This window comes from Taeniopygia guttata, chromosome 12 (genome assembly GCF_048771995.1).
Source record: "Taeniopygia guttata chromosome 12, bTaeGut7.mat, whole genome shotgun sequence".
Taxonomy (NCBI): Eukaryota; Metazoa; Chordata; class Aves; order Passeriformes; family Estrildidae; genus Taeniopygia; species Taeniopygia guttata.
In genome coordinates, this window is record NC_133037.1 from 15869170 (window position 1) to 15893227 (window position 24058).

The window sequence follows — 24058 nt, forward strand, 5'->3', positions numbered from 1 at the left end:
CACACACTGAGGGTGAACCACCCACCGAGTCCTCCGCATCCCTCCGTGCAACTTTCTGCTCCTTGCCTTTATTTTTTCAGATAGGATGATGTTTTAGGATTGGCTTTTTTCATTTAAGGAATATTTCTTATCCTGCACTCGCTTCCGAAGTATCTCCCTCCCAGCTGGCGCTGCCTGGCAGAAGGAGAACGGCTCGGTGCAGTTCCCTGCGAGGTTTTGCACCGATGACTCCTGGCAGGGCTGCGTGTCCCTCCTGTTACATAACGACCTTTCCCGTTTGGTGCTGGCTCCACTTGGGGTGGCCACGTTTGGGAGTGGTCACATTTGGGGTGGCAACATTTGGGGTGCTCACACGCCCCAGTGCTCTGAACTGTGTGCTGCCAGGCACCATCCCGCGATCTGACCAGACCCACCAACCATGAGCCACACTCCCTTCTCCTTATGCCTCCCCCCTTGCTGCTGGACCTCTGCCCACCGGGCAGCACCCCGCTTTCTCCTGTCCCCCAAACACGACACCCCACTCCGGGCGCTCTCCCACACCCAGCCCCAGATCGCAGCTTTGTTCTCCTCAGCACCCACGGGTGTCCCGGAGCTGCCAGCTCCCCAGGGGCTGCACATCCTCCAGCAGTGACCTGCCTCGGGTGCCTCCATCCCCTCCCCGAGCCCCTCTGCACCTCCCTCACCTGCCCTGTCCCTGCTGTCCACGCCCCACCGCCGCACCGTCTCTGCCCTCGGCTCGCAGTCCGTGCACACTCCTGTCTCACCTGCACGTACCCCACAGCCCGGCACCCCCCGACACCTCCTGCCCCCCACCAGCCCTGCCCGCACCACACCGGCCCCCATCACACCGCCCCGCCGCACCCGGCACCGCTCACCCTCACCCGGCACGGCTGCACCTCCTGCCCCCCGCACCCGCACCGCCACCCCACAGCGCACCCGGCCGTGCCCCGCAGCCCGCGCCCGCCCCGGGGCCCCGCCGGTGCCGCCCCGCGCGCTGACCTGGGCCCGGCGGCGGGCGGGAGCTGTCCGCCGCCGCCCGGTGCTGAAGGCGGCTTGGCGGCGGCGGCGGCGGGCGGCGGCGGGGCCCCTGCGGCGGCGGCGGCGGCGGGCGGCAGCTGCCCGTCGTCGCCGCCGCCCTCCAGGCTGGCCTCGTTGCCCATGTCGGGCCGGGCGGGTCCGGGACCGGGGCCGCTCCCTCAGCGCAGCGCCGCCCCCGCCGCCGCCATCAGCCCCGCGCCGCCATCGCCGCCCGCCCGCGCCGCCCCGCGCATGCGCCGCCCCCGCGCCCGCTCGCGCCGCGGGCACGCGCGCCTTCGCCCGGCCAATCGCCGCCCGCCTGGCGGGGCCCCGCCGGCACGTGTCCCCCGGCCCCGCCCCGCCCCGCCCGCCGGCCAATCGGCGCCGCGCAGCGCCAGCGCTCGCGCCCGCCAGGCGGCGCCACTGGCGCTCCCGCGCTGGCCGTCAATGAGCGGCCCGGCTGCCGTGACGTCACGGGCGGGGGCCAATGGGCGCGCAGTCCCGCATGAGGTTACACGCAACAGCCAATGAGCGCCCGCTCACCCATGAGGTCACGGGCTTCTGCAGGATGTCACACACCACTGACCAATGAGCTGTGCCCTCCCCCATGAAGTCATGTGCTGCTCCTGGAAGTCACAGCCTGACAACCAATGAGCACCTGCCTCCTCCATGATGTCAGAGGCTGCCCCCGGACATCACAGCACATCAGCCAATGAGCAGCCCTGTCCCCCATGATGTCATGGGCTGTCCAAGAACATCACACCCTGCCAGCCAATGAGGGTCTTGTGCCACTGTGAGGTCATGCAGTGCCTCGTGATGTCACACTCTGCCAGTCAGCGACTGTCGTGCTCCCTGTAAGGTCACAGGCGGCCCTGCACTGGCACATGCTGCTGTCCAAGGAGCACCCTGCTCCCTCGTGAGATCCTGGCAGTCACTGCGGCCAGGCAACGAGCGCACCCCTCCCTGTGACGTCACAGGCTCGCTGATGAGGCAATGGGGCCTCAGCCAATAACCAGCCTGTCCTTCCCACGGTCACCCAGTCTCCAGCCAGTGACCACCACTGCCCTCCTGTGACATCACAGGGCCGAACGGATGGGCTCAGCCACGCAGCACCGCCCCCTCCGTGAGGTCACACAGCACCAGCCAATGGCCATGCTCTCTCCGTGTGAGGTCAGAGGCTGCCCATGGCGTCAGAGAGCGGCGGTGCTCCCGCCCCCTGCCGCTAATGAGGGGCGCTAATTACCGGCGCCGGGCCCCGGCTGCCACGGCCCGGAGCCCCCTCGGGGGGACCCCAGCGGGGACCAAAACTTGTCCCTGGGCGGAGCCGAGCCCGGGCAGTGCTGGCGGCTGCTTTTTATGGGCTGTGAGTCAACTCACACGCGCTAAATCCCAAAATAAACGTGAAACTGGGTCCAGCCTCACCTCGGAGCGCACCGAAATAGCAACCGGCTCCAGCAAGCCCCGGGAACAGGGAACCTCAGCGCCTTCCCCGCCCCTCCTGTATCCCCCGGGCCAGGGAAGGGGATGCTGGCACTGCTGGAGGTCACTGCTGGCCCCCGAGGAGCAGGTGTGGGGTGCAGAAGGTGGAACGTGGGAGCAAAAGATCTTTGGAGGATATGAAAGGACTGGGTAAGAGAATAAAACAGTTCCGGGCAGGACAACAGATGTGCAATAAACCAGAACAAAACCACATCAGAAACAGCCCAGCAGCAGCAAGGCTAATGGAAGGTTAGAGTGCAGGAGTGGATGAAAGAGGCCAGGACTTAGCAGGTGGCCGGGACACGCAAAAAAAAGTTTGGTTTGTTTGGATTTTTTCCTGAGGTGATGTGTCCCTCAAACACAGGCGACTCAAAACATCCACCTTGAATGCAGCAGAGGTTGGAGCAGCTGCCAGCAACAGCGCTGCTGCAGGTAGTGCCCAGACAAGATGCTCAGACCTCAGTTTAAACTTGCCATGGGGTCAAAACAGCTCCAAAACTCCTTCTCAATCAACCCCTCCACTGCTGGCTGGGATCTGTCCTTCCATGATGGGCAGACACCACACCTGCTGTCCAGCACCCCAACATGGAAACCCATGTTCCCCACCAGCCCCACACCCAAACCTCCACTGCTGCCTTCTTAAAAGGGTCTTCCTGAACTGGAGAGATCCAGAGCAAGTCTCACATTTTACAGACACTTGATACCTACCTCGAAGGGACAAGGATAGCACACAGCAGGTTTTCTGCAGACCCTCTCCCAGACTTCTCTGCAGAATTCACTTGCTTGATTAAGCCCCTCCTCCCTTCTCCCCAAGCTTATTTTCCCCAGCCCTCTGAAACCTCTCTCCTGGCTCCTCTAAACTCTTCCCCCATTCCACTTAATTCTGCAGTCAGCCTGGTGATGCAGGTGAGATATGGCTCATGCTCTGCAGGGCTTTGCCTTGTTCACCTCCCTGGGGATGGGCATCACTGTCCCCATGGCTTCACCTCACCACTGTCCTTCCCTGCACAAGGGGCCTGTCTCCCAAGGGCTGGCACCCCACAGGAACCTGAAGGGTTGAGCACATCCATCACCCTACATTCAGCACCCAAGCTCAGACCTCCACCCTGACGTGCAATAGGCTAGAAAATGCTCAGAAGCCAGTTGTGTTAACAAGTGTACACAGTAATATATTTTATTCCCTAAAAACATGGTTTTAGCCCGTCCAGTAATACAGATTTGGCCTGAAGCAGCTGGAAATAGGAAAGGTCAGATTTGTACAGGAGAGTGCTTTATGAGGTGCCTCACCACATCTGTTCCTTGCAGCTTGGACAGCCCTGCTGCATGTGTGGATCTCCTGTTCCACAGCTCCAAGCTGAAGAACCCAGACATGTTCAACCGCACCAGCCTCCCCCTCCCCTGAAGACAGCCATTCTTCAGCACTTCTCCAGGCCGTTCCAAACCCTCTAATTACAAGTCAGAACAGTTACAAAATAATAAAAATACAATCTTATTAAAGCATAGAAATTAACAAACAAGTTTCACACCAACACGCGCCCACCAGCACACCTATCTCTGCTTCCAAGTGGAGCAGGGGGTCACCCCAATACTTTCCTTCCAAGTCAGCAGTTTCACTGCCAAGCCTGCAAGATCACCCTGGACTCCATGACCTGAAACAAGGCAGAGCAACACAGCTCCCAAGTCCACCCGTCAGTGTCCCCAGCCACAACAGACCTGTGGTTGAGGGAAGGTGATTAATTTGATGATGAATATACAGACACTCGACAGCCACACAGGTGTTCTACACACTTCTTCCTCCAGTAAACTTTCCTGGAACTATTAACACCAGGCATGGAGCTGGTCCAGGTCCATTTTCCCTGCTGCTCTCCAGACTGACATCCCAGACACCCTTCCTGCACCTCCTGCTTGTGGCCGGATCCAAGAAGTGCAGTTCCACCTGGTGCCAGAGAGCCCAAAGCAGCAGCAACTGCAGAACTCTGAGCAGGTCAGAAGGCAAGAAAACCCTGTTAATTCTGCATGGAAAAAAGGAGGAAGGAATGGTAAAATGAGGGTAACTCAGTCCAGGCATTAGCCAGAGGCTTGGCCTCTAGAGGCTTGCTGCTAGGGCAGAGTTCTCCACAGGGCAGCTCATCCCACACACAGGGCAGCACCAGTGCTTTGTGAACAGTAGCCCAGGCAGTGGTGGCTGCACATTGCCTCGTGCCAGGCTCTGGGCAAGTGTGCTCTGCCCTGCAGCCTCTTCTCCAAAAGTCTCTCCCAGGAAGTCAGGGCTCTCACAGCAGGAAAGTGTCCATTCTGGCCTGGCTGCTGCTGGAGGAAGATGCAGGAGCTGCAGACACCGGTCTGGAGACCTTCTTCTTGCTCCTAACTGATAATGGACGTATTTCTGCCAGGTTTGTCTGGAGGTAAAACTGTCAAGGAAAGCACAGATCGATGCCCTGGGAACCCAAGTGATCCAACATCTGCTGCAGTCCAGCCTGAACCATAGACCCAGGACCCAGCCATATATCTGCATCCACAAAAAAACTCCCTGCAGGACAGGATGGGCTTTGCTACCTTTTCATAGGAGCAGAGCTCAGACACACGCCTGTCCCACATGTCAGGGAACATCTCCCAAACAGGGGGTGTTGACTGGATATTAGGAAACATCACTAAAGAGGTGGTCAAGCATTGCAACAGGCTGCCCAGGGAAGTGGTGGAAGTCCCTAGAAACAGTCAAAAAACATGCAGACATGTGGGTTAGGGACATGGGTTAGTGGTAGGCTTGCTAATGCTGGGTTAATGGTTGGACTCTGATCTTAGAGCACTTTTCCAACATTAATGATTTCATGATTCTGTGCTATCCCCCTGCACATAAACCAGCATTTTAACAGCATATCTGTTTGAGTTGCAAGACCTCCTGAGCCAGGACACTGTGCAGGTGAAGGCAGAGCAGCCAGAGCCTGCAGCTCCCACGGCAGAGCAATCCCAAGGCAGGAACAGCTCCACACCCAGAGGGGTGAGCTCAGCCCAGCCACTCCTCACCACAGTGGAGCAGCAGCATCCCACAGAACGAGGGCTCGGGCTGCACGGGCGGGCAGGCACACAGCCAGAAGAGGCTGTGCTACACTGCTGCTCTGAGATCTCAAGGGCACAGGCAGTCCCTGAAAATTGCACTGATTTCTAGCTGATGTGCTCCTCTGAACCAGCCACAAGTGCTCTCAGCAAGTTCAGGTCCTTGACACCTTTGCTGAGCTCAGATTTGTTGACAGAGAAATCAGATCATCCCTTGAAGACCCCAAGTCTGTTTTTTGTTGAGACCAAAGAGAAAGATCAGAAATGAGGTGCCCACAGCACTCAGTACTGCCACATAAGCTGCAGGAAAGGATACTGGCTCGATGAACTTTGTTCTGCCTCCCATGCCATCGTAGCCAGTCCTCACCTAGGAGAGAGAAACAAATGAGCCTGGAGCAGCACACAGAGCCTTGGCTACTTCTTCTCATGCTGGTTATAGGGAAGGGGGAGTCTTGCAGACCACAGCACCTGGAGAGGGGTTAAAGGCCCTTGGAAACACTCACTACTTGTGCTAAGCCCTCAAGCCCTCACTTTTGGAAAAAGGCAGACCCATGGGTATTAACAAAGCTTGGGAATATTGGGCATTTTTTCAGATAAACCAAGCATGCTTAGGATTTTGTCACTGGGATTGAGGAATACAAGGAGGACACCCTAAGCTCCAAGAAGGTGGAGGAATAGGACATTGAGAGCCACTTAGTCTGCTGCCAGGAAAGGAATGAGCATCTGTCATCCCTGGAGCTCTGCAGGACTGGGAAGTAGCCAGGTTGTGCTCCAAGATTTATTTGCCACACACTGTATGTGGCAAGGTAAAAGCCTCATTCACTTCCTCTTTCAGGGTCAGCTGAGGACAGAGGTGGCAGTGCCAGCCCTGGGCACACTCACCAACTGGACAGTCATACTTACAGAGCCCGTGCTCCTGTGGGAACCCAGCAAACCACCTGAAGATGGCTTCTTGGAGAGAAAAGAGTTCTTGATGAATGCTGGCAAGAGTCCTTTAAGAGCATCATCCTCCAGATCATCTGCCCCGTTCTGTCCCACAAAATAACAAGAAAAGCCCTTTAACCAGCACAATCTGCTGAATGGAATCCATACACAGGCAGCACTAATAACACAGACAGCTATTTAAGGTAATGGCTACTGCCATACCATGTCAGGTTGAAAACTAGCAGCTTCCAACCTCCCACTGGGGCTTATGTGGAACAGTGCCCAGGAGGCAGGGCACTGCCCCCTGGAAGCCTGGGCTAACACCTCAGCTAACCCCACAGCCCTTGTGGTCAGCTCCAGGTGTGTTTGTGAAGCACGTGTGGGGCAGAATCATCAGCAAGAACTTGGGTCCCTACCCTCCCTTCTCCCGCCCAGTTCCAGAAGACCTGAGGCAGCAACAGTGTTTCCAGGAGACTGTCAAGGAAAACACTTTGAAGCACAGACTGGTTCTATAGATGGGCCGCTCTATGGCCACAAGGGAGACAATAGAGTCTTTATTCCAACCTTATTAACAGCAGAATCAAAGAGGCGATACAGAAAAATCAAGATTACTCCTTTTACCTCCACTGTTTCCTTCAGAAGTTTCTTCGCCAGATTTACCACAGGAGGCCTGTAAGGAGCCCAAGGAGCAAATCAGCAGAGATTTATTGTTCAAATGGAGCTGGCAAGGACAGACAAGGCCAAGCAAATGACGACAAAGCTTGCAGCACGCCATCAGGCTGCTGGAGAGCTATCTGATATCACACAGAAACTTCCAAAGCAGTGAGACTTTGATCTCCTTTAGAAGCAGAAAGAGGAGGGAAAACTCACGGCTTTTTATCCAGCTTCTGCCTTTTTGCAGGGCCGAAGGGAACTGTGCAGGGCTGCTGTTCAGGGGTGTCCACATCGTACGTAGCATCTAGATTGATCTCATCGCTGTGGGCCGGGCGGTGCAGCTTTGGATGCTGCAGTTCCAGGGGAGCAGGGCTGCAAAGCCAAGAAAAGCATCAGTCACTGAGCCACTGCCTGCCATCCTGGGGAAGGCAGAGCTGCACCCCTCGACACTGAGCGCTCAGACAGCAGTGGCACCACCCCGTTCTGCTTATATGTCAAATAAAGGACAATTTGCACTCAGAGTTTAAATTCAATGTCCCAAACCACTGCTCCCCCACAAATGCTGAGTGCTGTGACAGCAGCACCCAGAGCCCAGAAATCACACTGACACACAGCTGCTCTATGGACACAACCCAGCTTACTCTACTGGGCTAATGGCATAGGCTCCTCAAGAAAGGCTGATAAAAGCAGATGCCATTTCTCAGGCTAGATTCCTCTGCCTAGCTGAGATCTTGGTCACCATACACCAATGCATGCTCATCACATGGCCAACTCTAAAGCAACAAGAGCAGCAGCTTTAGGGATGTTTCCCAGGCAGGGCACAGTGACAAAGACTTTTTCAAAACCCAGGCCATTCCTCCACCCTCTCCTGACCCAAACCCTCCGAGACTTTTTCCATGTAAACCAAACATCTTGTAAGACACGAAAAATAGGATACAAGGAACAAAACCACCACACCCCTGCAACACCTGCCAGACTAATACATTGCTGCTTTCTCAGATATTTAAACTGTCAGCTCTGGCTTTGGACCTGTCACCTACATGCCTGTACTGTGTCTGAGGGTGCAGCCCACTAACCTTTCCAAGACTAGCCGACTGAGTGTTTCCCTGGTAACAGATGGGACCTTCAGAGTATCCTGCAGGATGTCTATCTTTTTCTTCAAACTCTGGAGAGAAAAGGGAAAGCAGCCAGTGAGATAAGGCAAAATTTAGCAGTAAATACTTTGCCCCTTTTCCATAAATCAACATCAGGTGGAGCTCAGAGGTAGGCTGGGAAATTTAGTCACTGAGCAAAAGCCAGCATAACTCCTGGCTTTGCAGCTGCAGACCAGTCTGCAGTAACTGGCAGCCGGCCATGAAGAAAGATATTCTCACCAAGATCTCCTTGTCTGCATTCTTCAGATCTTTCTGTGTGTTTTTTAACTCCTCCTTTGTCTTCTCCAACTCTGAAGTCGTTTTCTGCAGCTGCAGAACACAACAGAGTGTGGGTTACACTTATCTGGGTAAGGGGGACTGCAGAGCCCTGTGAAAGCAGTGTGCTCTGTACCACATGCTACTTCCTCTGCTTAAAGGTTCAATTTTCCTGTGTCAGTCTGACCAACCATTCCTGTATCAGCACAATCCAATCCCTACCCAATTCCACAAGCTGCCTGCAGAGGGATGTCCAGGGCTGCTTGCCCAACATTTACCCAGCATTTATGCCTCACAGCAACAGCTTTTCCCTGCTCTAACACTTGGTGGCTGCATTCTGAATTCCTGCAGGACTTTGGACACACCAGAGCACAGGAATCACAAACCACAAGCTGGAGGATGGCTGTGCATCAGCAGTGCTGGCACATGGACAAGCCTGATTCAACAGGGAAGCATGCCAGCAGCAGGGGTCAGGAAGTGGACTGCTACCACTTCAGAGCCTTCAGCAGCTCCAGGAGCCTGGGCCAGCTCACGGGCTGTGGGTACAGTCAGCGCTCTGGAGGCCCTTGTGCACTGATTCGCATCCTCCTGACCCACACTGGCCATCACAGCTTGGGTCTGACTCAGCCAGAAGCAGCCCAATTCCAGCAGTAGAACCTTGCGTAGGGGTTAAGTCCTCTGGGGAGCACAGAACAGCAATATGAAAACCTTCTTCTCCATTTGAGGGGACAGCAGCTATGGCTGAGTAACAGAAGTAGGCCAAATCCACCCACAGTTTCTCACTTTGTTGGCTTAGACTTGGGGATGCCCCAGGGAACACCTGTGCCTCGGGGTGTGAGGTTACACACACGCTTTTCACAGGGATGCACTACCAGAACAGACAAGGACAGTCCTGCCTGACCTGAGCTAACACACCCCAGCCATGCCTGGAGCTAGGAGAGCACAGCAGCAGAGGCACATCAGCATCCCCAAGCTCTGCACCAGCCCAGGACCAGCCCAGGCAGGCTCTGTGCAGGGCCACCTACCTGTGTGTCCTCACTGTGCTTTGGGAAGCTCTCCTGCCTGGGAACAGCATGATGTGGGAGCCCTGGCTCAGTTCAGCTGGCTGAAGGCACAAGGCTGGGTGTGACTGGATGTGCCAAGCCAGGACTAAGCCCTGCTCAACCACTACTGGCTCCAAACCCCTTCCCACTTCCTTAGGGGCCCAGCTCTGCAGCAGGAGGAGCTGGCAGCTGAGTGCTTGGCAGTGTAACTGGATGAAGGAATTGCCACTTCCAGAACCCAGTGGGAACAGTGGAGCACCTGTGTGCTGCTGCCTTCCAGCAAAAGCTCCCTGCCAAACTCTGGCTGGCTCTGCACATGCTGCCCCAGCACTATCTCCAGAGACTGCCCTCCTGACAATAGCCCATGAACTGCTTGCTCTCCACATCACATCCTGACCCAGAAACCTCAAGCCTGACCCTTCCACACACCTATACCTATCAGTGTGAGAGGGGGTCACTACAGAGGCCATGGGGCTCAGTTATGGATAGGAATCTGCAGACCAGATGTCATCCTGGCAACTCACACTCTACCTTATTATTGACAGAAAGCAGCTCCTTTTTCAGCTTCTCTGTCATCTCACCAGAGATCTTCCGAGCCTCCTTCAAATTCTCATATTCCCTACAAAGAGACCCAAAGAGTCACACTGTTTGTAAGGCAGCTGAGCCAGAACTTCTCAGAGACAAGCCAAGACCTTCAAATTGAAGCTCTGGACCTGCCTAGCCACCAGAGCAACTCCAGGAGACACAATGCCCTTTAAGGAACAAAGATGAGTGAGTGTACTAACACTGTCACACATTCCACTACACCATAGGGAGAGAAAACCTGCATGGGGTACCATGCCTGATTCCACTAGGAAAATGGGAACCAGAGCCAGAGACATTTTAGTTGTCAGTGAAAAAGACAGAAAACAGAGCACAGCCTCCATGCTGACAGCAAACAGGGGACTTTGCTTTAAGTGACTTTTCAGAGACTACACACTCCTGGCCACGCACTCATTCCCAATTACACCACAGGGACACTTGCCTCATTACAGCTTTGTACCAAAGCTGCAGTTATTCAGCTGCCATCAGAATGGACACAAAAAAAGCTGTGTTTTTTTCCCCAGCAGGACCAGATGGATATCCAGGTAGGGGAGGGCAGCAGTGGAGGCTTGCTTTGCCAGAGGCCACAGCTGCACAGCGCAGTGCTGCAGAGGGCACAACCCAGAGCTCTGCATCCGCTTGCTTTCCCCCAGGCATGAGAAGAAAGCAGAGGGAATAATCATCATCACTTCATAGGTGCACTGACAACTCTGGAGACAGTTCCCATGGTGACACACATGTCACTACAGTGACAAGAGGAGCAGTTCAGTGTGACAGGCTCCAAACTAGGTTCCCGGGATCCATCAGTCAAAGCCCAGTGGAAGCCCTAAGAGGCGGTGAGAGCCCCACAGAGCCCATGTGCCTGTTGGTGCTTGGCACAGGGTTCTCCCTGGGCACTCCCAGGACAACATCAGCCAGCTGTGCCAAGCCTGCAGCACCTACTTTTTGAGTGAGACACAGTAGATGGCAAGCTGCTCCACTGCTGCCTGCCCAACTCCCATGTCTCTGATCATCTCCTCCACTTCCGGGCGCTGGCTCTGAAGCAACAGCTCGATCCTGCACAAAAAAACCACAAACAAAAACATACCCTCAGCTCATGAATCACAAACAGACCTGGGAAAGAGACAAGAGCCCTGCTTCCCCCTCTAGGGGCTGGTGCAGCCTGAGCTTCTCCTGCAGGCACTCTGGGTGTCATGGGAGGAGAGACAGCTGCCTCACCTCAAGCAGGGCTTTTCACTGGGGAAAAGCAGCACTACTTGGACTAGAGAAGGGGCAGCTGCACACACATACTGCACATGGAACTGAGGCCAGCTCTTGGTCCCTATAGCCTTGTGGCTGACTGTGTTCCTGGGCTGGCATTCTGCCCCAGCACCCTCTGATAACAGAAATGGCACATAGCCATGCTCAGTGCACTAGAGATGAGGCCAGTACCCCATCTTGCTGCTCTTTAATGAGAGCAGCTGTCTGCAAACACATCAGGAGCAGAAGGCACACAAAGGCAGCTAAAGCAGCCATTCCAAAGTTCAAGGTAAGATGATCCAGCACATGGAGATGGGTGTTGCAGCAGGCCCAGCAGGACCCTTCTCCCCTCCCCAAAAAGGGCAGAAGTGTTCAGCCCAGGCTGCAAGGCACAGGCAGCACCCTGGATCTCACCGCTCCATGGTTCTCAGCTTGTTTCGCAGCCGGCGAGCCTCCTCCTTTGAACTTCTGTTATCCTCCTGCTGCTGCTCCAGGAATTTCATCTGCTTCTGCAGGGAAGCAAGCACACAGACCGCTACTGAGGCTCCAGGGATTGTCGGAGAAGCATCCCGGCTTATGCGCACTGCGGGCAGCTGGGAGCACACATCGGCTTTAAATTCTATCGCCGCCTCAGCAGCCTGGGATTATGGAGAGTTGACTCCCTCCCACCGTACCCCCAGCTCTGCTCCCCACGAGCACAGCAGGGTCTCAGTGCTAATCACAAGGCAAGTCTGCAGCTGAACCCATCTCAGAGCCCCTCTCTGCTGCACAGCACCCTGTATGCAGTGGTGACAATTTGTTTTTCAAAAGCAAAGGAGTCCACAGCAAGCAAACCTTGCTATTGCCTTTTCCTCTGTGCACAGCTGATTGCTTCAGCCTCCCAACTCTCCTTGCCATTAGCTGCTTAGAGCTAGATAGGAATGAGTGGGTCTCTTCTGGGAGACCTCAGCCAAACCAGACATCCACCTGGGCACTTTTCTCACCTGCTGAAAGTCTATTGCAGCCTATTGCCTCTCCAGCAGTAACACAGAACCTCAGCTGAGATGGAAAAGCACATCTGCAGTGTGGCAGAGGATGGGGATAGCTGAATTAGCATCATTCTGATGCATCTGTGCTCTCTAGGTTTGTGTGCCTGGGCACCTTGCACAGCAACTTTGAAAGGCTCTGGTTTCAGCACAGTGCTGATTGCAGGGAAAGGCCTGGCAAAAGATCATTGCCTTGTAAAGCTCCTTCCCACACAGAAGTTCAAGGATTTTATCCACTTCCTGCCACAGAAACCAAACAGCTGTGAAATCACTGGGAAGTTGAGGAGGGACAGTGTTGCAGGCTCATGTGTCACTTTTGTTTAACTGGAGCCTGTCTTTGGCTTTTCCCTAACCAGAACTCTCAATACTTCAGATGCCCACAGCAGTGTTTGTGCCTGGTCAGGGCAGAGGCCCCAGCTTCAGCCACCCTGAAACTGCAGCAAACTGGCAGTGCCAGCAGAAGACAGGCCCAGCTCGCAGCCTTAACCTGCGTCACAGCAAGCTAAGCCTGTATTTTGACTGCAGAAGTTTAGTGCTTTAATCTTTATGATGCAGTTTAAGACAGTGCTTGGCATTCAGCTGGGAAACCCCATATACCACAGAAAAGACACCTCCAGGTCTCTAATCCTTCTGCCCTGCCCAGCTTTCATTAAAGAGACTTAAGCATACAAAGAGGGTTTTGCAACAGTGAAGATAAGCACAGAGCCTCCTCCAGAAGTGTCAAGGCAGGAAAACCCAGCACTGAGATGCTGAGTTGAGCAGCAAGTACTGGCTTCCATTGTCACAATTATTTCTGCTGGAGTAGAGGGCCATCAGAAGTATCCTGCCACTGACCTATCCAGGATCACACTAGCATCTATGGCATGGCCAAGATCCAGGCTGCCTTTACATGCAAGCAGAATAGATACAATTGCATGGTTGGGCAAAAACAGTTGTGCTGGCTCACAGCAAGGCCAGCCTGGCATTAATTCCTTACTCTTTCTATCCTAGTATCAGGTAGATCTCCTGCATGCTTCCTCCCAGAAGAGCCCAGCTGCAGGTGGCATATAGCATGATAGCACCATGACATGTCTACAAGCTCTCTCCGGGCCACTTGGCCTTGCAGGTCAAGGAACACGATGCAGTTTAGGATACTGGGTCAGACAGCATAGCAAGTGCAGTAGACACCTATCCCACTTTCCAGCCTGCAGCTCACAACCCACCTGTCTGAGACAGGCACATCACCTTCACACAGCACAGACTGCCCAGCCCAGCATCAAGGCAAAGCTGCTCCAAGACATCCCAACAAAGCTGCTCCTGCTCTTACCCTCTTCCTCTTGCTGTTTACACATAGTACATGACTACACACTGAGTCACTGCACACTGAAGCACAACAGGAATATTTGATCCCTGGACTTCACATTACTAACTTGAGGCGAAGCCCTGGCAACAGAACAGAGACGGGAGGGTTAGCTGGATCAGATCCCACTCAGCTGAAGCCTCCACCTCCCCCTCCATATCTTTCAGTTTGATTTCTCCCCCCAATCAAAGTAAGAAACTAATTTTCCTTGAATCCCACTTGGCCTAAACCCATTTCAGAAGAACATTCTACCTCAGGGAACCAGTGTTTCAGCAACGGGGTGCTGGAGCTAATTCCCACACTAGATTCCTGCTACTACCTTTATGACCAGCACTGCCACTTCATTAGCGAGGCTCAGCCACATTCCTCAGGCTGTGCTGGCATTTTTCCCTCACCAGGGATACCTCTACCTTGAGCACCTGTACACAAACCACAGACCTGTAGGCTTTTTATGCCTCTGAATCACCTCAGGCAGAGCACAATCAGGACCTCGAGTCCAGCAACAGCACTTTCTTCAATTAATCAAACCAAAATAAAAATCCAGGTACCAGACGCAAAATCCCACCAGAACAATCTCTTTATTAGCAGGATCTGCAGAGATCTTCAACAGAACTAACACTGACTGCATGATGATTAGTCTTGCTGGGGACAGGAAGGGTACCTTGAGAGAGGAGCACAGCATCTCTGTCTCTCCCAGCATCTTCTGGAGCGACTCTATCGTGGCATTGCGCACATCCAGAGTGTCCCTCAGCCCGTCCACAACAGCCTGGCATTCTCGCTTTTCTTTCTCTGAAACAAAGAAAGGAAAAGGTCACGGCCTGCTAACCCAGACTCCAGTTGCAGCACAGCAGCAGCAGCACACAGACTGCTTGCAGGCTCAGCTCCAGGCTGCCAGGATTCGGCCATTCCTGGAGAGAGCCATTTCTCTAAGTGGCATCTGCACCAGGGTCTGTACTGAGCAATTGCTTTTCTCAGTGCCAGCAGGCTTCAAGACTTCTTTACTAAAGATAAAAATTCCATTTAATAGCTTTCCAGCGCCAGCCCTGCTAGCATTAAGATGATGTATCTTAACTCTTGCGCTTTCTCAAAGCCAGGCTTGCACAAGGAAATAATTCTTCTCGAGTTACACCAAGCTGTCACAGAGCTGGAGAACAGAGCTTTGTATCCATTCTTTCCACATGGGATCTTACGTGTCAGGAACCCCTTTGGGGGCCATTGGGCAGCTGTATGCAGGGGCCCACCAAGCTGCTGCACGTGCCCTCACTAACCACAGCACCTACATCAAAGGGCAGGAGGTAGTGACACTGGGGGCACCGCAGGACACATCACAGCTTAAGTAGATTCCCCAAGTGCTCGCTTCTTGCAGGTAACAAAACTTTTGCATCCTGCTGTCCCTCCCCCTGGCAATCCAGGAGCAAAGCACATGCCTCTGACCACCAGAGAGAAGGTGATGGAAACCACCACCAGATTTCAATTTGTTTTGTGGAGACAAGGGAAGGACAGCACAGAAAGCAACAACCACTATCAGGAGCTGCCAGACTAAGAAGGGAACAGCCAGCATTGTTGAGAACCTCAAAGCAGTTGGATAATGAAGGAAAGCAGGAACCTCTCCACCTAACCCTCCTGAGGGCAGGCTAAAACCTTCTTCACCATCTTCAATCTTTGCTAAAATTGCCTGTGGCTCCAGCCTGGCAATAGTAGAGAGCCAAAGAGTGCCTTTCCAAAAAGCTTGTTCTCCTTGCAAGCCATCCAGTTTTAAATTCTGCCTCCATATCCTGTAGAAGCATGACCTGCAGTGAAGCTGCACTGTTCAATTGGGGAGTAAAAGATCCATGTGGGACTGAGGAACAAGAGAGGAATGTGTTCCAGCAGAAGCACGCGGGTGGCTTCTCCATTGATCTGAATAACCCATTCCCACCAGAGGCAGTGCCTGGAGATGCTCCCTTGCATTTGCAGGGACTCCACACCCACTGAAAGAGTTAGGGCTTCCCCCTCCTCCGTTCCCAGCTGCCCAGAGGCAGATGGCAGGAATCAAACCCCTCTGTGCTGCAGGAATGAGTTTTCAGCTCATTCAGAGTGCCTCCCACAGAGCCTGCTCAGAGCTCAGCACCTCTGGAGCCATTTGCAGGCTGATCAGAGCCTGGCAGCTCCACAGCTCCTCTGCAGCACAGAGCAGAGCACAGCTTCACATGGAGAACTTATACACAGGAACCAGCAGAGAGCAGAGTACCCACAGTAAAGGAGGCAGGAGGTGGGAAGGAGCTTCGCATTTCAATATGAAAAGAGAACAGGACGGGGAATGTCAAATCCAACCTCTACTCACCAGAAGCCGAGAAGATTAGCAGACCTTCAAGCAGTTTTTCTTGGATAATATCCTAGCAAGAATCCCAGCCACCTTCCCCAGAAGATCTGGCTCTCTACCAAGTCACTAAACTCAACCAAGCTGGCAGGAGAACAGGCCTCAGAATAGAGACGTGCAGACCATCCAATTCTACTCGCAGGCTAAGGACTGAATCCTCAATCTACTGGCTATTCATGTCTGTCTCGTGCATGCAGGGAACGCAGAGGAAAGACAACTCTTGGGGCGTGGGTGAGCCCCCAGCATTCTTTAAACATTTTTTTTCCCCCTTCTGCTAGCATGTTTTAGGATTTCTGTCACTTAGACTGACATTTTCCTTTTGCTGCTCATGACTCATGTTCTGATGACAGGCTGCCTACAGACGATGCTTAAAACCCATCGACAAGTCTCCAGGGCTTTTGCTTTTCCTGCCTCCCTCAAACATCCTCTAAAATTAAAGATGGGAAGATGGAAGTGCGTGCACACTGAACTCCGTCTGCTCTTCGCGCGACACATGTGGCACTGCAACAGCCAAACAAATCCAAAGCCTTCCCACTGCTGCTTTTGGACACCACTTTCACCCTCTCATCTGCTGGAGGGAATCAGCCTTTGCCATATGCAGCTGTGAGTTTCCCAGCAAGCAAACCAAGGCTTTTGCTTTCAAGCCTGCTCCAAATAGAGCTTTGCTGCAATTCTGTAAGCTTGTGATTAGGAAGGGGGCAAAAGAATTGCATCTACTTGTCTAAACTCGCAGTGAACTCCTGAGTTACAGCAGAGCTGGGCCAGGCTGTGGACTCAGGCTCTGTCATATAAGCTTTGCATCACTGTAAGTGTTCTCGCCTCAGAAAAAGCTCTGAAGAAGTTGCTCTAGCAAAACAGTTTGCAGCCTGAACCATGCCCTCGGCTTCAGAGAGGAGTGGTCTCTGCACAAGGGTTCCTCAGACCTGGCAAGCCACCTGGCACAGGCAGAGCCCAGGAGCTGCTGGTCCCCTGCAGGCAGCAGGAACTCACCTTTCAAGGAGAGCTGGGCCTTCACCTTGTCCAGTTCATTCTGAAACACAACACAGAGAACCCCATTAGGAAACACCCTGCAGAGATGCTTTCACCAGGTCTTAAAAAGACCCAAGAGATTTCTCAGCAGGACTTTTGGACCAGGCAAGTACTAGGGTGGGAACATGGAAACAACAAGCACGGAGTTACAAGCCCGGATTATCACAGGGAACAGAAAGAGCACCTCCAATTGGCATTCTTCAGGGGGAGAAAAGAGGATCGCAGCTTCATCTTAGCCTTGTCAACCTTGTGTTTCTCACACTGTCAGTCATCCTGTTTTAGCTGAATAATTTTGGAAGGCTCTCAGGGAAACACAGGAAGTCAGGCAAGAACAATTTTTATAATGTTTTACCTAAACAAGGCAATAAGGGAGGGATGTTGCCAGACTAACTGGATTACTGAGAGTTCTTTAAACTGAAGTGAACTTTAATCAGATGGAGGTGGGAGACAGGAGAGCACAGTCAAACACCTGAAAAGGTAACCAAGCATGCACTCAAACATGCTGACAGACACTGAAGTCACTGCAGTTCAGGATGCTGATATGAGCTAACAGCTCAATCGAATGGCTGGAAACAGATCAGTGAGAAACCAATCCATAACACGCCAACTGAGAGTGCACAAAATCTCCTGGGTACCACAAGGGTCTGAGGAATATCAACTATTTCTAACGCCTTCATCAAGGATCAGAAAGAGGCAGCAGATGCCCTGTAGTTTAAATTAGAGAAAATGAAGTGATATAATTTAACACTGGCGAATAGCCAAAGGAAATGTAGAGAGGTTAAAAAGAGAGACTGTTTATATCTATATATCTATATGTATATTTAAAAGAAAAATCAGAGAGATAAATATATGCAGGAAAGAGTCAATAGAAAATGACTTAAAAAGCTGTGTTAGAGAACTGCAGAGGAAAGCACATAACAAGTCAGGCAGGAACTGCAGTGGAATAAAACCACAATAAAATGCCAACACAGGCACACAAATCTGTGCAACCCGGAATGCTACATGCAAATCTGAGCCAAGAATAGCACCAGCAGTGACCACGGCTCTGATGGGACTGGAGCTAGGGCTCTGCTAGTGACAATAAAGGCAGGAAAGAGAATGTGGGATGTAGAGCTTGGAAAGCAGAAGGGACTAAATGCAAAGCCTAGTAGAGCTGACTGGGATTTGCCCCGAGGGGCACAACTGCTGGAGGGCTAATGTGGAATTAACTCTCCTGCAGAACTATTCTGAAGTAGCTTCCTCAGAGTCCTATTCAGGAACGATTAGTGCGCTCACAAGATGTGCTAATTATCATGATAGCAAAGAAACCCTGGGCTACTTCAGGCAGCTATGTAACATTACCTCATTCATCAACTTAATCTGAAATCCCTCACCCTCCACCACAGCTCCTAAAAACTGCTCCAAATTTTCTCTCCTCTGAGAGCTCTCCTCTCTCTGTCAGACTGAGTAACAAGACCACATTTTCCTAAGATCAAATGAATATATCCAGACCACAAACAGACAGCTGTCCTCCAAGGCTTCTACCTTCCCCAGCAGGTTTACAGGCAGGAATCCTCCCCTCCCCACCTCCTCTTCACCAAGCTGAAATCTCATTTGGAAGAACTCTGCACTCCCCAGATCACAAGTAGCTCTTGACAGACTCACTGAGGTGTTACACTCCAAAACTCACCCTTTTCCTGCTCTGGGAACAGCCACATTGAGACTGTTCTGCTCACAAGGACCATCTTTAAATTCAGTATAGCCTAACCCAGGTTCAGGAATGAAATAAATGCTTGGACTTAGCTTGTGGTCTGCAGCTACTCCAAGGATCCAGGTTCCCCCGGGTGTTTCTATTGAAGTTTTAGCCTGGGGGTGGAAAGCAAAACAGCCCCAGCATTCCTTTGACTGTAAACATTTCTGAGTAACAAACAGTAATAAAGACAATTACTGTTCAAAAGACAATTTGGCTAATTTTGCAACAACAGGAAGGGGTTTTAGATCATCAGGGAGCTCTTCCAGCCACTTCACTGGGTGCCAAAGACTGGTTCCCCAAAGAGAATCCCAAGCTTCTCACCCCAAGATGACAAGCAGACCATAGCTACACACTGCTTTCTAGCACATCCTTTTCATGGCAGGAGGCCAAATGCTCATTCCAAGACAGCTGTGGGCAGCACAGATACAACTCCAGTTGATTACAGAGATGAACACCACTTTCTGCCCAGGCTCTTGGAGGGCCAAGCAGTGGTTCTTCGCAAACCTTGGATTTGTTTTCTTCCTTCTTCATGTGAAGTCGCTTCTGGCTGAGGATGCCAGAAGTTCTTATCTCAGCCTCTGAAGAGCCCAGGCTTGGCCCACCATGTGTTTGCTTTGAACTGCTGCCTGGCCAGAATCAGACACTCCATCACAGACAGACCTCACATCTAGGTGGACATTAGTCCCTCACATATTGTGAACAAGGAACCTGTGTTCTTAAGGTACTCCATGTCCTCCAAAATTGAGGCAGCACACCACATGGAACTGGTTGCAGCAGCAACCTGCACAGTGCACACGGCAGTGAACAGCTGCACAAGCTAACGATGCTGATTTACCCAGAAAAGTATTTGGTTCTTTCTGCTGGTGACCTCAGAGCCCTCATTAAGCAGGCTGTACACCGAGGCTAGATGTTGCTCTGACACATACACACAAGATTTACAGGAGCAGGACAAGTTACCATTAAGCTTGTTGTGCGGGAGCAGCTTCACAGTCCTGCCCTTGAGCACAGGAGCAGTTCTGCACAGCCTGCCTAGAGCAGAAGGCTGGGGGAACCCATTTTAGATCCTGGGGTGAAGGTGAGAGAGAACAGGAAGATTTTCTAGAGCAATTCTCTCCAGACAACCCATGTCCAAGTCAGTGATCTCATTAGGCTCGTGGGAACGGATCCCAATCCGTACAAAAGGAAATGTGTATCTGCTGTGAGGGCATGTGGCTCCCAGTGCCCAGAGATGCTCCTCCGCTCCTCCGCACACTTTGCTCTTCAGTTTTGTTACTGGTGGTCTTGGAGAAAGACACTGCTACTGACATTCTAGTCTGGCTGGCTTTATTTTAAAGACATACAAAGTACATATATAATTGTCATGGCAACTGCTAATTATGGTAATTGCTGCACATGCTGCTTCTAAACACAAGAGGGTACAAGCATCCCATTATACCAAGGTCAACCGGCCACCCTTTTTTTGGAACAGATAATTCCAAGACAGAAAGATCCCTGTTTCATCCACACTACACAAAGGAGAACATTGAACAGCCACTTGGTGTTTATCCCTACTCACACCCAACTCTCCATACCCAAAGGTGGCACTTGGAGCACACCACCCAGCATCCCAGCTCCATCCAGGATCCTGCCAGGACCCAGACTCCACGTTGTTCACTGCTGCTGGTGTGGCTTCAGGCAGTTAATTCCTAATCTCTCTTGGGGAATCATGACCTCATCACCTTGCCCCACATCCTTCAATCTGCACAAGCAACCTCCCTGCACAGAAGGGAGGAGGAGGAGGCACTTCCTCCAACGGCCCCTTCTTTCCAGAGAGGTTAGCAGGGCTCACACACAGCTGCACCACAGGTACCAGCAGCAATTCACTGCATCTGGGATTTCCCTTCTCCTGCCCTTGGGAACAGCTCTGTACCCTCATTCCCCAGGGGAGGACCAGCAGTCTGATGTGATGCTGTTTCAGGAGGTTTCCAGGTAAAGTGAGAAGCAGAAGGAAGAGCAGGAAGTAGAGGAGGCTCTTTGGGTCACCACATGGGATGCTAAATCACCACAGAGAGTGATATGCTTCAGGTCAGACACATGAGCACAGCAAACTCCAGCTTGGGAAGCACCTGCTGGCAGAGGACCAGCAGGCCAGGCCGCCCTTTCAGGAAGCTGAAGTATCAGGAAAGAACTCCCTCGTCAAGTTACCTGCAAGGTCTCAGCATCCGGTGCTGCTTGCTCATCCAGGGTAACATCAAAAAACAGCTTACTGATGATGTGTCTTTTGCTGACCTAAACACAGGAGACAGAAGAGTTTGATGGGCACAAATATGGAAACAACAGATATGGAAGACAGATGGAGGGGGAGAAGGTACTGTCTTGTGACAAGACCATGAAAGGCAAATCAGATCACGTGTTTGACACCATTAGTGGCGATGCTCTGCTTTGGCTCAACAGCACAGCAGCAGACCCCCCACTCAGTTTCTGGGAGTGTGACTCCAGCCAAGCTCCTGAGCCACAGCAGAAAGATTCAGACATTTCTGAATTGAGCGCAGTCTGTTCTCTGGCAGCTCAGCCCAAAGCAGCTGATGCTGAGCTAACATGATGCCAAATCCTAAGACAGAAGTACGTGCTGCTTTCTGCAGGCAGAAGGTGCTGTAATTGAATTTGATAGCTCTCCACACCTCCCCCATGCAGTTACAGCTTTGTGTTTTAAGTATTATATACAGTCATGACACCAGCTAATTGCATGGTTACTGCCACATAAGATGTTATTTCGCGATAACTCCATGGTAACCCAGAGATGTAAGAGGCAGAGAAGAACAGAGGGAATCAACAAGTCGGGGAAGGAACAAGGGCCAAGACCTTGAGAGAAGGAAAGAATAACGAACACAGAATAAGCCCAAACAGCAGCTGGCTAAAAATTTACATCTGAGAGCAGGGAAACATCTCCTGCAGCCACTACGTGCCATGAGCTACTGGTGGCATGAAGGCTGGTGACAAGGGACTTCAAAGACGTTCAGGTCCCAGTTAAGCCAATGAAACCCAAGGGCTCAGCTTCCTGTCTCAGAAGAAGACACATCTTTCTTTCTCTCCCCAGCCATCACCATTCTCAAGGGAGGGTTGAGTACTGCTAAGCCAGGAGGGATTGTAAGGCCCACGTGCAGCAGAATGGGCTGTCCACCTGACAGCAATGGGCTGGGCACACCAGAATCACCAGTTAGGTGTCCCATTAAGCCCTTGCAGCCCCTCCTGTCATCATGCCAACTCTTACCCTGCCTAAGTAGAAGCTGTGAAAACCCACAGCCCCTTTTGAAAGGAGCTGCAGTGGACACAGTAGCAGGGCACCCTCAGCCCATTACAACCCAAAGGGCTGAGGAGGGGAGTTCCTCTCCTCTAGGAAGTCCCAAGTGACAGAAAGCCCCTCTGCTTTTTGCCATGAGTCTTCTTCCGGCATCACCCCTGGCCGCAGCTCCTTGGTACCGCAGGTGTGCACAGGAGATGGCTTTACCTGGTTTCTGCACTGCGGGCATGTCCGGCTCGGTGCAGTGTCAAACCACTGGAAGAGGCTGAGAAAGAAAAGGAAAACATACAGTAAATCCTTACAGCCCTGGAGCACTGCTTCCAGGAGCCATCTCCCAGCTGCCCAAGAGACAACAAGACATGACTCCCTGTCACACACTAAAGCAGAGAGGCAAACCTTCAGTCCAGCACTGTGGCCAGCAGGAGCTCCATGTTCCACATGCATGCTCCACCTGCATCTCCAACACAATTCCTGGCTGAATGTAGCATGTGAGCTTATCTTTAACAGGGCAGAGCTTTTGCAGAGCTCAGATCTCTCTGGGAGACAGGCACTGAACAGCCGCAGCTTCGCAGGAGCGAGTGGATGCACACAGGAGCTGCTCTATCAGGATGTGACAGCTGAGATCCCAGCCCAGGCAGCTCCCAGGGGTGCCACTGAGCACGGATCTGCTGAGCGAGGGGCACCGGGCTGGGCTCTGCTCTGGGATGATGAATGCAAACCTGCCGGGCTCCCCAGGACAGCTACTAATGCACTTTGCAACCAAGCCACCACGTCACACTGGAAAGGTTTATTTTGGGAGCAGGTAATGATGTGGAGCTGGCAGGTTACCTTTGGAAGCTCTCCCTGCTCCACTGGCTGCTGGCAGAGAGCAGACCCAAGCAGCGCTGCTGAGCGAGAAGTGACAATTACACCCGTGGTCCTCTCCAAGCTTGTTAGCTAGGAAAGCAAATGCCCACCCTCTCCCCACACAAAGTTTATTTCCTGAGAAGAACCATTTCCTTTCAACACAGACACTCACAACACAGTCCCAGAAAAGCATGGAATTACCAGGGCAGCTTCACCATAATCCAGCATCACTCCCTCCAAATACCCTGTGACACTGGCTCTTCCGGAGAAGGGAGCCTGCAGGCAGCACAGCGACAGAAACACAGAATCAATTAGGTCGGAAGAGATCTGAGATCATCGAGTCCGACCTATGGCCGATCACCACCATGCCAAGTGCCACATCCAGTCTCTCCTTAAAGACCTCCAGGCAACCGCACCGGCTCCCGGGACAGCCCGTTCACATGTGTGACCGGCACAGCCCGCACTGCTGCGGCAGCTCCACCGACTCCTCGGAGCCCTGGCGCGGGGCCACAGAAAATGCCCGTGGCCGACAGCCCGCGGCCCGGCCCGAGCCCCGCCCGCCCCGGCGCTCACCAGGCCTGGTGGAAGGTGTGCCCGCACGGCACGGCCGCCACGTCCCGCTCGTTGTCGAAGAAGTCGGAGCAGATGGTGCAGTGGGCGCGGATGGGCATGGCGGGACGGGGTGCGGCGGTCAGCGCGGCTCCCGGGGCAGCGCCGGGGGGCTCGGGGCTCGCGGCCGCGCGGCCTGCCGCCGTTTGAACGCGACCGCGAGTGGCACCGCTTCCGGCCCGCCCCGGAACCGACCGGGGGGACCCGCCGGGACCGGGGGTGGGGCTGGGGCTGGTGGGCGCGGTCAGGGGCGGGGCCGGGAGGTGCCGGTGGGAGTGGGCGGGGCTCCCCCCGTGCCCCGCGCTGGCGCCCGGGATCCTTCCCGGGATCCTTCCCGGCGGGAAGCGCTGGCGGGGTCCCGCTGCCCTCGCTGTCCCGGCAGTGGAGCCGCGCCTCGCTGAGCGCCGTGCTGGTGTCGGCAGCCCCCCGGCCCCACAG

At 53.1% G+C, this 24058-nt stretch overlaps 2 protein-coding genes across 9 annotated transcripts in view; both read right to left on the reverse strand.

Moving 5' to 3' along the window:
- BSN (bassoon presynaptic cytomatrix protein) overlaps positions 1–1293 on the reverse strand; it is an 88789-nt gene extending 87496 nt beyond the window's left edge. For all 3 annotated transcript variants that reach the window (XM_072935023.1, XM_030283536.4, XM_030283535.4), the window contains exon 1: positions 1000–1293. In XM_072935023.1, the coding sequence (XP_072791124.1) occupies positions 1000–1160 (161 nt within the window). In that variant the 5' untranslated portion in view covers positions 1161–1293. The remainder of the gene's footprint in view (positions 1–999) is intronic.
- Positions 1294–3639: 2346 nt separating this feature from the next.
- On the reverse strand, positions 3640–23938 carry TRAIP (TRAF interacting protein). Of its 6 annotated transcripts, none has more exons than XM_072934682.1 (16): positions 23585–23938; positions 23213–23287; positions 22373–22430; positions 21070–21153; positions 17115–17154; positions 14427–14554; positions 11816–11910; positions 11105–11218; positions 10112–10199; positions 8502–8591; positions 8205–8293; positions 7345–7500; positions 7096–7144; positions 6454–6579; positions 5867–5917; positions 3640–4895 (listed from the first exon to the last, which is right to left on the reverse strand). In XM_072934682.1, the coding sequence occupies exons 2-16, from the start codon at positions 23227–23229 to the stop codon at positions 4770–4772; spliced, it is 1311 nt and encodes a 436-aa protein (XP_072790783.1). In that variant the 5' UTR covers positions 23230–23287; positions 23585–23938; the 3' UTR covers positions 3640–4769. The 6 variants fall into 6 exon arrangements, with proteins under 6 accessions (XP_072790783.1, XP_072790781.1, XP_030139315.4 ...); XM_072934680.1 differs by having other exon boundaries at positions 22373–23049; positions 23585–23650; XM_030283455.4 differs by lacking the exon at positions 23213–23287.
- Between the last annotated feature and the right edge of the window lie 120 nt (positions 23939–24058).

What these genes read in the sequence shown, in the direction of transcription:
- TRAIP (XM_072934681.1), bottom strand. Translation starts at nt 22,609, where the DNA reads ATGCATGTGGAACATGGAGCTCCTGCTGGCCACAGTGCTGGACTGAAG. An exon ending in CGGATGCTGAGACCTTGCAG is followed by an intron (nt 17,155 to 21,069) that starts GTAACTTGACGA and finishes GTTGTGTTTCAG; the next exon opens with AATGAACTGGACAAGGTGAA. An exon ending in GGCCCAGCTCTCCTTGAAAG is followed by an intron (nt 14,555 to 17,114) that starts GTGAGTTCCTGC and finishes TCTTTGTTTCAG; the next exon opens with AGAAAGAAAAGCGAGAATGC.